This window comes from Camelus ferus, chromosome 19 (genome assembly GCF_009834535.1).
Source record: "Camelus ferus isolate YT-003-E chromosome 19, BCGSAC_Cfer_1.0, whole genome shotgun sequence".
NCBI lineage: Eukaryota > Metazoa > Chordata > Mammalia > Artiodactyla > Camelidae > Camelus > Camelus ferus.
The window spans coordinates 11,329,957-11,344,261 of NC_045714.1; the positions used below are offsets into that span (position 1 = coordinate 11,329,957).

General features: G+C 44.8%; 1 protein-coding gene across 1 annotated transcript in view; it reads left to right on the forward strand.

Moving 5' to 3' along the window:
- The first annotated feature begins 5,255 nt into the window (after nucleotides 1-5,255).
- Nucleotides 5,256-14,305, forward strand: part of VAPB (VAMP associated protein B and C) — a 46,387-nt gene continuing 37,337 nt past the window's right edge. Inside the window, exon 1 of the mRNA XM_032461435.1 lies at nucleotides 5,256-5,555. Coding sequence (XP_032317326.1) covers nucleotides 5,498-5,555 — 58 coding nt within the window. The 5' untranslated portion in view covers nucleotides 5,256-5,497. The remainder of the gene's footprint in view (nucleotides 5,556-14,305) is intronic.

Genomic DNA, 14,305 nt, shown 5'->3' on the forward strand with positions numbered 1-14,305 from the left:
TAAAAAAGAACAGAATAATGCCATTTGCAGTAACATGGATGGACCTAGAGATCATCATACTAAGTGAGATAAGTCAGAAAGAGAAAAATATACCATATAATGTCATTTATATGTGAAATCTTAAAAAAATAACACAAATGAACTTATTTACAAAACAGAGACAGACTCACAGACATAGAAAACAAACTCACAGTTACTAGGAGAAAAAGGGTATAGGAAGAGATAAATTGAGAGTTTGGGATTTGTAGATAGTAACTTCTATATATAAAATAAACAACAAGGTCCTATACTGTACTGCACAGGGAACTATAATCAATATCTTGTAATGGCCTATAGTGAAAAAGAAAATGAAAAGGAATAAAGGAATATATATATATATATATATATATATATATATATATAAATGAATCACTCCTGGACACCAGAAATTAACACAACATTGTAAATCAACTACACTTCAATTTTAAAAAAATAAATAATAACAGTACATTTTAAAAAAATGGAAAAAATTTTTAAACAAAACAATCCAACAAAACAAAACAGAAACAAAAAACTTAAAAAATAAAAAAGAATCCATGCATTTGATCATGTGACTCCTTGGGATAGGACATCCTCTGGTATAGCTGAGGATAACCAAGGGTGACATCCAGACTCTATTGCACAACAGAACAACACCACCCTTGGCCCTTGCTGGTACACTTCTCTGTGCCTTAGGCTCCTCATCTGTAAAGTGGGGATAAATGACCCCTTTTGACAGGGTGAGGATGGAATAAGTTAACATACACAAAGAACTTGGCGCAGTATCTGGCCCACAGGTACACACTCAATGCGAAGCAAGTAGAGGCCCAAGGGAGATGAAGATCAAAGATGCTGTGTTGCTGGCTTTGAAGACGGAAGAAGGAGCAAGGAGCCAAGGAATGTGGACAACTTTCAGAAGCAGGAGAAGGCAGGGAGCCTGCTGATGGAATGCAAATGGATTTTAGCCTTGTAAGCCCCAATTTCGGACTTCTGACCTCCCAAACCATAAGATAATAAATGTGTGTTGTTTTAAGCCACGCTTTTGTGGTGATTTTAAGGATGCTAATATGCCAATCTACTGTCTGACACAGCAGGAGCTTAAAAAATTTTGCCAAAGTATTATATGATTCCTTGCCTTTCCCCAAATAGGCCTGGACAGGCCGTATACCCCAGGGCCTTTGCATGTGCTGCTCCTCCACTTGGAGAATTCTTCCTTCTCTTTTTTTCTGGCAAGATCTTTCTATTTTTCAAAGATTATTCTCTAAGACACTATGAGATTTTAAGTTTTCTCCCAGCCCCTAGAGTAAAGTTCATTGTCTCTTGGTAGCTTACTTCTCATTTATCACAGATCGTAAGTATTTTGGTGGGCTTTTTTTTTTTTTTTTTCATCTCCCCTCACTAGACAGTGAGGTCCTTCGTAGCCAAGGCTAAAACTCTCCACTGCAGGATGCTGAGGCAGTGGATTCTTGGGAAATGCTGCTTGGATGAGTGAAGGAAGGAAGTAGAGAATGAGGGAGGGAGGGAGGGAGAGAGGCCATGAAGGATGGCTGGGATTTGGACAGCCAGGATCGGGGCATTTCCAAAGCAGGAAATGGGGCGAGACAACCAATCAGCAAAGCCACCCGTTTTCTCAGTGTGGTTCTCAGCCTAGTGAATTCTCGTTGTCAAAAGATCTGAGGACCGGAGAGCAACAGTCCCAGGATGTGCTACAGAGAACGCCAACTTAGGAGGTTGAAAGTCCAATAAAAATATTTTAAATAACTTTTCAAATTTAGAATAGCTTTGGAGTTACAGAAAAGTTGTGAAGACAGGAAAGAGAGTTTCTGTGTGCCCAGCCCCGTCTCCCCTGTGGTTCCTGTCTTCCATTAGTCTGGTGCGTTTGTTACAACGAATGAACCGCTGTTCAGGTGGTTAATACGCTCCTGTTCACTGAAGCCCTTATTTTATACTGATTTCCTTGGTTTGCCCCTGATGCCCTTTTTCTGTTCCAAGACCCCACCCAGGACACCCCGTGACTTCCAGTCTTCATGTCTCCTGAGGTTCATCTGGGCTGTGACGGCGTCTCAGACTTGCCTTGATTTTGATGACCTTGACCATTTGAAGAGTCTGGCGCAGGTATTTTGTAGGATATCCTTCAGTTTGGATTTTTCTGATGTTTTTCTTATGATTAGCCTGGGATTGTGGCTTCTGGGGGGAAGACCCCAGAGGTGAAGTGCCCTTCTCAGAATGTCGTATCAAGGTCCATACTCTCAGTGTGACTTGTCCCTGGTCACCTGTCTGAGGTATTGTCTCTCCTTGAAGAGTTACTATTTCTCTGGAAGGAAATCTCTAAGCATAACCCTTGCTCGGGGGCAGGGGGTTACGTCCTCCCTCCTTGAGGGAAGAATAGCTAACATAAACTATTTGAAATTCTTCTATATTTTACAATCTATTTATTCAATAAGGCATTTATATGAGTGTGGACTCATGGATATTTATTTTATTCTTTGTGTTATAATCCAGTACTATTGCTATTTATTGCTGTGACTCAAGTTGGGGACTCTCCCACTGGGTCCTGTGTCCCTGTGACACAGCACTGAGTTTTGTCTTCAAGCCTGTCCTCACTTCCTGGTGCTCTAAGATGCTCCACATTTATTTCTTGTATATTCCCTGCTCCCGACCTAGAATCAGCCGTGTTTCCCTGGAGTCATGGTTCCTTTTATGAGGAATGATACAAGAAAGGAAGATCTGAGAGCTGGGTGCAATGAAAATGTTTTTAACAAGGATAATGTTTCTAACTCTCTTCATGAGACTCCTATTTCTGGCAGTACAGAGGACCAAGTCTTCTGAGTGACTCTCCCAACCAAGACAACTCCTGTTTCGGAAGCACGAGGAGCTGGTACAAGGAGTGCTCTGGTGCCAAAAAGGAAGGAGAAGATGAAACCCTTAGAGATAAGCCGAATCCTGGAGCTGGATTTTGTCCTGGGAAACTGCTGAAGTCGTTTTGATTTGCTCAGTCTTTTGGGTTTCATAGGATGAAAGAAGGTATTCAACATCACTGGACTGTACACTTGAAATCATTAAGATAGCAAATCATATGTTATGTGTATTTTTTAAAAATAAAAAAAACATTTTAAATGCTGCCTGAGAATTCTCCAGAATGATGCAAGATACCAATCAACACATTCAGAAACCCTTGAGAATTTAAGCACGATAAATTCTGTAGACTGAACCAAGGTATCCTCCCCCAAATTCATATATTGAAAGCCAGTCTCTGAATGATGGTATTAGGAGCTGGAGCCTTTGGGGTTGATTAGGTCATGGTGGGGGAGCCCTCATGAATAAGATTAGTGCCCTTAAAAAAGAGACCCCAGAGAGCAAGAGAACAGCTGACTATGAACCAGAAAGTGGACTGGCGCCAGGCACGGAATTTGCTGGTACTTTGACCTTGAACTCCCCGGGCTCCAGAACTGTGAGAAATAAATGTTGTTCTTTAAGCCATCCAGTCTATATGGTGGTTGGTTACAGCGGCTAAATAGGCTAAGACAATAAAAAGATACATTGTGGTAAGACTGCAGAACCTCAGTATGTGAAAAAAAACCAGAATATTTTTGAAGGAATAATGAGGAGATTGTCATCTGAAACCTCAGCAGTAACAATAGGAGCTGGAAACCAGTGGTGGCATCTTCACAGCGCTGAGAGAGAACAATTGTCCCTCTAGTAAACCAGCCAAAATATCTGGCAAGAACAAGGGCAAAATAAAGTCATTTTCAAACAAACAAAAACCGACTGCGTGTGCTCCAACAAACCCTCACTGAAACAGAGTTTAAAGCCTGTACTTCACGTACAGGGAAAGTGATCCTAGTGGTAAAATCTGAGAGGCAAGAAGGAAAGTTGAGGAAAGAAATTGGTTTAACTGTGCGCTTGAGTCTAAACTAACACTGACTGTATAAAACACTTTAGTAATGACTCACGGGGTGAAAAAGGAAAAGATTCAATTTAAAATATACCACAATTAAGGCATATAAGTTAGGGGATGGGTGATTCAAGTTAAAGTATCTGTTAAGGCCTTTTATCTTCAGGGAGCAAGGTAAAGAGTAATCACCAAAACAATAGAAACAAAGAATATAAGAGGAAGAAAAATGGAATGAGGGGAAAAAAATCAGCCCTGAAGCAGCATGAAAGGAGAGGAAAAAGAAAAGACAGGCACGACAAAGAGAAGACACAAAATAAGATGGTAGGAATAAATCCAGATATATCGTAAATATAATAAGTATAAATGGACCAAATGTTCTAGTTAAAAGACAAAGATGATCTTCAAAAACCTTTTTTATTATGAAGAATTCAAGTATACTGACAAGTGGGAAGAATAGTACAAAAATTCCCCATATGCCTGCCATGTAGAGTCAAAGTTGCTATTTGCTGCGTTTCACCTATAAACACTAAAAGGAGACTATTAATAACATATTTCATGTAGTTAACATTGCATAATAAAATAAAATTTAAAGGTCAAAAATGAGGTGGAGTGTTCACTTTTGAGGCCAAGCAGATCTGGGTTCCCAGTAATTTTTAATCATGTATTTTTTGTGTGTGCTTACTTAATCAAAGGCTCTCTCCCCAGTGAGCTCTAGTGAGAGGGCAGGAACTAGGTCCACTTTTCTGATTATTGTATTTCTAAATATTTGTTGCATTTAGTCTTACAGGATTCAGCACAGTGCTTCTTACATAATAAACGTTTACTGTAGAGTAGCTTTTATTTATTATAATTGATGCTGTTATCCAAAGCGTTCACCAGAGTGGCACAAAATAAGCAAGCGATCATTGGTAGCTGACTGAATTTATATTTATTGCTTACCATACGTCACAGTGCCTAGCACACATGGCTCACCATTTTCGTTCTTCACCCATAAATATTACGCTTATAGTAAGAATAGTCATTCATTATTATTCAGTCTCTTAGTTTCCTGGCAGTACATAAGCAAGGGAAAGTGGAAGTTCATTCTGATTAATTACTATTATTGAATAAAGCAGTCAACACAAAGCCCGGCCCCCACGGCCCTGAATAAACAACCTTGGCAGAGAAAGTCCTCAACTATGGGCGTCCCAGTCCCGCCACTCCCCCGGACCTGCGCGACGCCCCGCCCCCGCGGCCAGCGCCGCGCCTGCGCAGTGCCCGACAGGGGCTCCGCGCGCTCAGCTCCCCAGCGCTCGAGCGCGCGCCCGGCCGAGTCGGCCAGCCCGCTGCGTGCGTGCGTCGCTGCGTGCGTGCGTGCTTGCGTGCGTGCCGTGCGCTCGCCGGGCACCGCGGCCTCGCCCTCACCCTCCGCCCCTGCGCCTGTACCGCGTAGGCCGCCCCCCCGCGCGCACCCAGTAGACGACCCCCGCCCGCGCCCCGGCCGGCCCCCCCTTTCCCAGATTTAAAGGGGGCGCAGCATTAACGCCTCCCGCCCCAGGTGACCTCAGGGGTCTCCCCGCCAGAGGTGCCCTGCCGCCGAGGAACATGGCGAAGGTGGAGCAGGTCCTGAGCCTCGAGCCGCAGCACGAGCTCAAATTCCGAGGTAAGCCCGGAGGCCCGCCATCTTCGGCCGCGGGCCCGGCCCGGCCGCGCCGCGCCGCGCCGCCGCCCGCGCTCCAGAGGGACCGGCGGGCGCGGCGGTGACGTCGGCCCCCACCAGCCCGCGGCCCCCGCCCCGCCCCCGCCCGACGGCGCGCCCGCCCCGCGCCCCCGGGGCTGCGGAGGGCCGCGGGGACCCGAGGGCCCCGGCGTCCGTGTGCGGGAGTCCAGGGCCTGCTCCTCCACAGCCTCCCGCGCCCTCGCCCTCGAGACACTCGCACAGTGGCCGGCTTAACTGTTGCCGTCCAGTGTGCGGTCTCCGCCCTTGAGTGCGAGCGCGGCGGCCGCTGTGGCCTAGAAGGTTCTTCCCCTGCTCTCTGCAAGCTTGGCCTGGTCAGGTCTTAGGTCAGACGTCACCTCCCCCAGAGAGGCCCCCTCTGACCGGCCACCCCACCGTGGACACCTGTCACATCCCTGTCGGTGGTCAGCTCGAAAAGGACCGTTCACCCGCCGGTTTACTGTGTTTCTACACTGGAAGGGAAACTCCATGAGGACAGGACCTTGTCATGTCTCTGCTTTATTCCCCGCACGTATTAGGAGCCTAATAAATACACGTTGAGCCAATGAATGAAAGGAACCTCCGCAGAAGTTCTGAGGTGACGTGGCCCGGCTTTCCTTCTGCCTTCCTTGTGCCCACTGCTCAGGTCTGTGCCGCTGGGCGGGGCTGCCAGGGCGGTGAGAGCCTTTTTCTCCCCAGAGCAGCCTGGAACTGGAGGCAGAGAAAGCCCAGTGGGCCGCGTGTGTTTGTGATGTGTACCTTTTTTATTTTTTCCCCACTACTTTCTCCACTGAAATATAAGTGCAGTGGGACAAGAGGGACCTCGTCTGACTCGCCCATTCTTTCTGTTCAAACGTGTTGAGTAACTGTGGTGAACGTAAGCTTGGCATGTGACAGATACGAACGAACAAGACCGACGAGTCCCGGGCTCTCGTAAAGCTTACCTTCTAACGAGGGCCGACACACTAGCACACAGTATTTCAGACAGGGGTGAGTGCTGTGAAGAAACAGAACAGGCTGGCGTGAGGGGAGTGTGCTTTCGATTGGACAGCCGGGTCACCACTGTATCACGGGCATTTGGCCCACGGTAGGTACCCGGTAGATATTTGTGGATTTGGAAGGTATGCTGGCCACATGCACCCCAGTCCATAGGTACCAGCAGGAGGTTGTGTAGGGTCATGTGCCCAGAGTTACCTGTCAGCAGATGGCACATTTGAACCCAGACTTCAGAACTCACATTCTTTAACAACTAGGCTGTTGGTCCCAGTCTGATCCCTGGGAAATATTCCAGAACTGTGCCTGTCACTCTGCCCCTCAGGTTCACAACTTGAAGTGACTCCAAATGTATAAACGACCAAAAATTTTTCAGTGGAAACAAACACAACCACCACAAGAACCTAATGTGGGTTATAATTCCAAGAGAGTTCTTTAGCTTGCGTGATGTTTTCATGGCTGCCTTATTAGGAGCCAGGCTAGGAAAGGAATCCATGTAGCTAAAGTGAATGTGGAGGGTGATGGTTTCCACCTGAGTCGTTTGAAGTTCTCTACCCTGGAAGCCTGGCTTAGCTACTCCTGGGAACTGGCATGTTCATTCATTTGGTCCGCAGACATTTACTGAGTGCCCACTGTGTGTGTCAGGTACTAGGAGGAGATTGGTCACATCACGTGTGTGCCCCTGTTCTCCCCCCCACCTCCACCCAGGAAGTCGAGCCTAGGGAAGGGGGCAGACGACAGAATCAGCCAGGACAGTGCAATGATACCTTAATATCAGAGTGCTCCAAGAGCACTGAGGTGGTCAAGACCTGAAGGAGGTGTCATGTGAGCTGAGTTTAAAGGTTGAGTGGAAGCAGGCTAAAAGAAGAAATAGGTGGGGAGCGTGTCAGGGGGAGGCAACTGTAGAGGCACCAAGGCTGAGGTGATTGAGCTCCTGTGGGATGCTGCTTGTAGTTCTGAATAACAGTGGTAATGAGCGTGTGTTGGGGTCACAGAGCAAAGGAGGAGCTGAGGCTGGCTAGCAGACAGGAGTCAGGTCTTCCAAGGCCTCTGTGCGCAGGTGCAGCCAGTGACCAGGTTCACACTGTGTGTCTCCTCAGCTCGTTCTTTGTTGATTGATCCCCTGCAGTCTTCACCCCACCCCTCGTACACATACTCTCCTCTAATGTGATGTTTTAGAAAGAGGCACCAATTGGAGAAAATTAAAGTTTTTGGCCCAGGTCTTTTACTTAAAGATGTTTGACCTTGAGCTGGCCACTTCACTCCCCAAAGCCTGGGATCACTCTTCAGTCCATGAAAGGGTGCTCATATCTGTCTTCCTCCTGTAGAAAGTTCTGTTTGTATTTTGGCCGTTCAGCTGCTTTGTAAATATATAGTATTACACAGCGATTGGTGGTTGTATTTAGACAACTGGTTCCATCATTTCAACTTCATTACCTGAAAGGAATGGCAGAGAACAGTGACCTATCTGCCCCTGGATTGGCTGAAGTGAGGACGGCCAAGGTCAGTGGATATTTTTGCTAGGAAAGTGGTCCAGGAAAGTCATGGTGTCAAATTGTTGAAGGCTGTTAGCTTATGGCTTCTGAAAAGGCATCTGCAGGCAGGCATGTGTAAACCACTTTATGAGATTTTTTTTTGTTGGTTTGTTTTGATCTGAGCACCAAGTTAGTAAAATTAGAATAGAATCTCAACACCCTGGCCTACTGGATGGAGATCGCTCATTTCAGGATGAGAACTGGCATGTGTAACTGGTCTCCTCCAGGTTACTCAGGGGAGTAACTCTGACTTCGGGTGGTTCACTTACAGGAATCAAACTCAGCTAATTTTGCTTGAGAAGATAATAATTATGATCTGTGTCATCCAAAGGAAAAAAAATTAATCATGTTTTAAGTGCAGCCTAAGATGGTGTGGATTGCCTGTGTTGGGTTCCTTTTCGCCTTGGGTATTTTGTGTGGTTATGTCAACATTAAGGGTGTTACAGAAGAAAACTGGGAACACAGACTTACAGGACCTGCTTTACGGAAGATGTCATGCTGCGTCGTGTTAAGTATCAGAAGGGGAAAGACTCCTGGCCTTCTGCAAGCATGACCCTGAAACGTTCGCCACGGTGAAATGGTAGAATCTCTTTTGGACTGGGGGGACCTTTCTGTAACAGTTAAGGGTTTTTAAAACCTGTGAAATGTGTGCTTTGCATTATTGCTCTTTCTGTTGAGCTCACTTCTTCCAAGGCCACATCCTTTTCTTTCCATCTCCTCACTCTGAGGTCCCCTTGTTGCCCAGCTCAGAGACCTTCCTGAAGGAGGGTTACTGTCAGGTGTTATGTAGCTCTTCTTTCTCCTCCCATCCGTGGTAAGCAGTATGTCTTGCATTTTCTTGGTCATTGCCCAACACTTTTAATCCTTCATATTCTGGCACCTTTCCCCCCCCATGACACGGTCATGTGAGAATGGTCAGTTAACCATCCTCATAAGCTGATTAGTTAAGGTTTAAACCCACGTGGGCCCATTTATCTTTGCTTTATTCTGAGACTAGACCAGTGGCCTTCAAGAAGTCTCAGATGGTCCTGCTGTTGGTCAGTATGGATCACAGGTGGGATGGCACTGTGGGACTGGCATGCTTGGTTATGACTTTGGGGGGAAAATAGGAACTTAGGTAGACAGGTTAGGGACACTCTCTTTTGTATAAGGAAAGCATACTTAGAATCATTAGTTCACCCTCTTAAGTTAATGTGTAATTTAATATTGTTTAGGAAGCTAAAAAATATAAAACCCTGTAGATATAGTCAGTTCAATGCAGTAATTATCTTTCAGATGCTAATTACAGCATTAATTCTTTAGCTTTAGTATAGCACTGATTTCCTTAACATTTCATGATCACAGAGAGCAGACTGTGTTTTACAGCACAACAAAATGTCAGCAGTGTGCTTAAGATTCTTTATGATAGTAGTTTAACTCCATCCTGAATAGATTATCTTCATTTATTTAATTATTAACCAGCTTGCTCATCAGAGGCAAGTGGCATTAAACTTACCTAGCTTTAGTCAAACTTAAATCTTTATAGATTGTGTTATTTACTGCTGAATTTTTGTTCCTGGGAGAAAAATGTGAACTAGAAGGTAACTTACTTTTACCCTTATTAGTTCTTTTCTTCACAGTTAAATCTTTAGGGAAGAAATGGATAGTTTTGGCTGTGAGCTTATATTTGGAAAATGGTGATAGTTCCTTGTTGTGTGTGGTTGTAACATGAGTACAGTTATCTTCATAATTACCTGGTAGCTTTGCATCCAAGTGTGGATTTATTAAAATAATTAGTATGAATTGATGCTTATTAAAGAAATGAACTCTTAAACATTATTAACATTATCTTTTATTTATTAAAATTATGTAGCATCTTTCCTTCTAGTGCTGAAGCTAAAATGCTAAGAACCCTGACCCTACAATATTACCACTAAGTAGTTGAAAATTAGGGCAGGGATCAAGGGAGTAAACTGTATTGGTTATACTCAAATACTACCCTTCAGCTCTATTTTTAGAACCTGAAACTTGAATTTTTACATAAGGAATTATCTCCAAGGTTGCTTCATACATCAGCCGTTTATATTTGAAAAAATTTGCCATCTGAAGGATGACCATGATTTGGAACATATGAGCACAGCTTTCAGCAAGAGGACAAGAAAGACACAAAGAATGCTGCGTTCCATTAGTCAAGACAAGGTTGCCATTGAGTGTCTTTAATAAAATAAAATAAAAGCCTCTGCACAGTTATTTTGCACTGGGGATTGTGTTAAAAACAAAGTTGCATTGTGGTTTCCAGGCTCACTTCTTCATTTTTTGTCATTTTAGGCCCTTTCAGGCTGTCAACAGCATAGCATATCAAGGATTGCTCCCTTGCTCAGTGGATATGTGCACTCTTGAAGTTTTTACCTAGTAGACCTAGGCTGCTGGCTTTTCAAAAACAAGAGTTGTTTAAAGAGCTTTGTTATGGAAACAAAGTTACTGTACTTGGCAAGTCATTTTAAGATTATTTAAAAAAAAATCAATATGGCAAAATAGTATCTCTAGAATATCTATTTTTCAAAATGTTAAACATGTTCTTTTAACAAAAGCTGTTGACATCTAGAAACAACGCCTTAATGTGCTTTTGAGTTTTCCCCTCTTGCATGCAAAAACATTGAGAAAATGCCTTGGTCCCCTGGGAAAAATCGTGTTTGAAGTGCTTTCTTTTAATCACATTTTAGCATTAATGGCACCAAACTATAAAGCTTAGAAATACCTTCTAGAATTTTCCTTCATCCTTTCAGAAGGGTTGTTACCAGTTTTTGACTAACAAGTTAGTATTTTTCTCCATCTGTATCAGGTGGTGTCCTCAGTCAGGCCTTTGGCTGTGTGTGTGTGTGTGTGTGTGTGTGTGCATGTGTGTGCATGTGCGTGCCCAGGTGGGCACCTGGAGTGTTGCTGGAGGGCACACATGCCCCTGGGAAGGGGGTAGGGAAATAGGCATTTTTGGGGAGAGAGAGCTTGAGACTGTTGTGTCTTTTGGATTGTACTTTAAGACAGTGTAATGGACCCCTGGACTGTTGACCTAGGTTTGAATTGCTTGTGATGTGGCTTGTAACCTTTATGACTCTGAGTTCCTTGGGTTGACTTTAAAGGCCAGAGGGCGCTTAGATTGGAGAGGAATGGAATGGAAAACATTAGGGAGCTGGGACCAGAGGGCGTGTTAGTAAGGGGTGAAGTGGTGGACTTCCTCTGCACACACGCAGTGGGTTGAGTCTGGAGTTAAAAGCAGTGGCCGTAGTGGTACTGATATTCATTTTGCAATTTGAGGGGAAAGAAAAGGTAGGGGAAGAGTGAACATTTCTAGAAGGTAAGTGCTTAATTTCCAGAAGGTAGTCCGCAAAGTCCAGGGACTGCAGGAGCTGCTTTCTGTCCCTCATCTTACTACTTAGCCTGCAGCCCAGCCCTGTGACATGCGTTACTCAGTGGTTCGGGAGCCTGCCCCCGATGAGGCCACAGCGGTGAATGGTGGTGCAGGGACGGAACCCAGGTTTGTCTAGCGCCAGAGCCCATTTCTTCCCAGTATACCACGTTGACTCTAGCATGAACTTATAAAGGGGTTCATTTTGGAGGGAGAGAGGCAGTGAATTTCTAACCATTAAGGAAGTGTTAGGAGCTGTCAGGATAATTTCTTAAGAACATTAATAAATTAAGAATAATTCTTTGTGGAACTTTAGGAGAGATTTCTTACCATACTTTTTTTTTATGTTTATACTGGTGACTTTGAAGCATTCTTTGATTTACCTTGTGAATATTCACTTTCTATAACAGATTTTGTTGGTGTTTAATGATTCTGTGTATTTAGAGCACATTAACTTTCAAGTAATTTGCAAGTCTGCTGTTGTGTCTTTGGAAGATTGGGTGAAACTTGTGAGTGGTAGAGACTTCTCAGGTTTGCAGATTTGTAAAGTGGGGATTTAGAGCGGCCCAGAAGGGTGCTTATTAAGATAAGAATGTCTGAAATAAATGACCTCCAGAGGTGCTACCTTAAACTTTACAAGTGGGGCTGCAAAGCCTGTGGTCCCGACTGCTCCTACCAGGGAGAGGAACAAATATGGGTAAGTTAGTATATAACTAGAGATTTCTCAGATGTTGAAAGGCATAAATTCAAGGTGAATAACCGAAAGTGCTGTTTTGTCCTGTACAAGGTGTACTTTGGGAAGCCATCATTCCCCCAGATGGTGACATCTGATGATACGAATCAGGAGGGAGAGGGCTTAGAGGCGTGCATAGATGTGATGCTTGTGTGTGTAATAAATGATTGTCCAACTGGGAGTATTTTGGGTTTCTTCCTTTTCCACAACTCAGTCTTTGAGGTTTTCTCTCATGGACAGATGACCCCTTGTTGTCTGAAGGAACATAACGTGACTGATGCAGGGTTGAAGCTGTGTGCTTTGTACAGAGGGAGGCTTCTGTTCCTAACCTTGCTGTCCTTGGGCACCCAGCTCACCTCCCTACCCAGCTTCGATTTCCTCTTCTGTTGGATGAGGAGGCATGAACTCGGCATCCTTGGTGTTCCTTCCAGCTCTGATCTTAAGAACATGAGATTAAAGTTTATTTTAGCTGAAGAGGAAAGATGGAAAACCCCTGGAGGGCAGAAACTGGGGTTTGTATTTCTCTTAGCCCCTGTCCCTGCTGTGCACTAGTGGGCTCTCCAGTCTTTAATTAATGAGCTGTCTTGTTCCTTTTTAAAAGCTCTACTATTCTGTTAACTTTCCCTGCGTATTCTTGGAGATGTTCTCATCTAGTTTTCCTGCATCACCTCCGACGGTACAGGTTGTGTGTCACTTGCATGCTGCTTATGTTCTCCTCTGCGTGTGCTTTATTTGCTGGCTGCTTTGTCTTCTGTGCTAGAATGCAGGCTTCGACAGGTTTTGTTTCTTTAGTTTCCTCTGTTAGTAACTCATAGAATATATTCTTCTCTTACGATTGTTTTCTTCTCGTAACCCCAAAGAAGGGCTACAACCCTGGACTTGGTCATCTTTTCAGTGTTTGGTATGCTCATTTGAAATAGAAGCATACACAAGAATAAAAAGAGGAATTTGCTGAAAAACCAAAGGTTTGTCCTTGTGGAGGCTTATTTGAATTCTCATTCTGTTGGTTAAATTGATTTGTTGGCATATAAATGTATCCTGATGGACTGCCCTGAAAATCTAAATCCGTGCTTTTTGACCTTTTTAAAGTCAGACACTGCTTTACTAATTAGATGAAGGAAAGCCATGAATCACTCCTCAGAGAATCTGCAGAAGCACTCATTCAAAACTTCTCAAGTAATTTGGGGACAGGAGGATCACAGTTTCCTGTGGGTGCCTCGCTGACCTCTGGTCCTGCTCAGAGAACGCAGAGGTGGGAGAAACATGAGGGGTCATCTAGGGAGGTGCAGAGAGGACTTAGTCAGTTCATTTGGGTGTCTTTATTTTATTTGTATTTTTTTTTCAATGAATGCCTTTGTTGCCTTTGCCCTCCAAAGCAAGATCGTTTTTTGGGTTTTTTTTCCCCCTTGCATGCCTGAGCACCGTGCTTGGCAGTTAGTCCTCTTCAGTAAACATCTGAGTGTTGACTTGTCCATCTTTAAAAAAGAACAGCTGCTTTCTCAGTGTGTCTGCCCCCTCTAGCTGCTCCCTTCACGTTCCTTCTTATCCTAGCAAGCTTCTAGAAGTCGCTGTGGTCCCCATTTTCTCACCACCCATTCAGTCCTGAAGTCATTGCCTGGGAGCCTCATTATCACTTCATTCCCCCACCTGTTGTTGCGCTGTCTCCTTCCCCTCAGGTGTGCCTGCTGTAGCGTTTGACACCTGCCGCCACTGTGCTGCTGGACGCTCTTCCCTTCCCCACCCTGATTACCCTCTTGGTTTTCTCCACCCTTGTGGCCACTTTTGCCCACTCCTCGTGGAGTCCTGTTGGTCATGTTGAGGGGTACAGGTTTTCCTTCTCGCCCTCTTCTTGCTCCTCTCCTCTCTCTGTCTCTCAGTTCCCCCCCTCCCTGCTGGGGGCTCTTCTGCCAGCACCCTTGGCTTCTGACAGCACTCACGAGTGACCCCAGGCCCGCCCCACCCCGTGTGTAGGGCTGCAGGTACTCCCAGTGCAGCGCACCCCAGATGTACTCTTCACCGCTCCCTCTTCCTTTTTTCTCCTAACGCCCTCTTC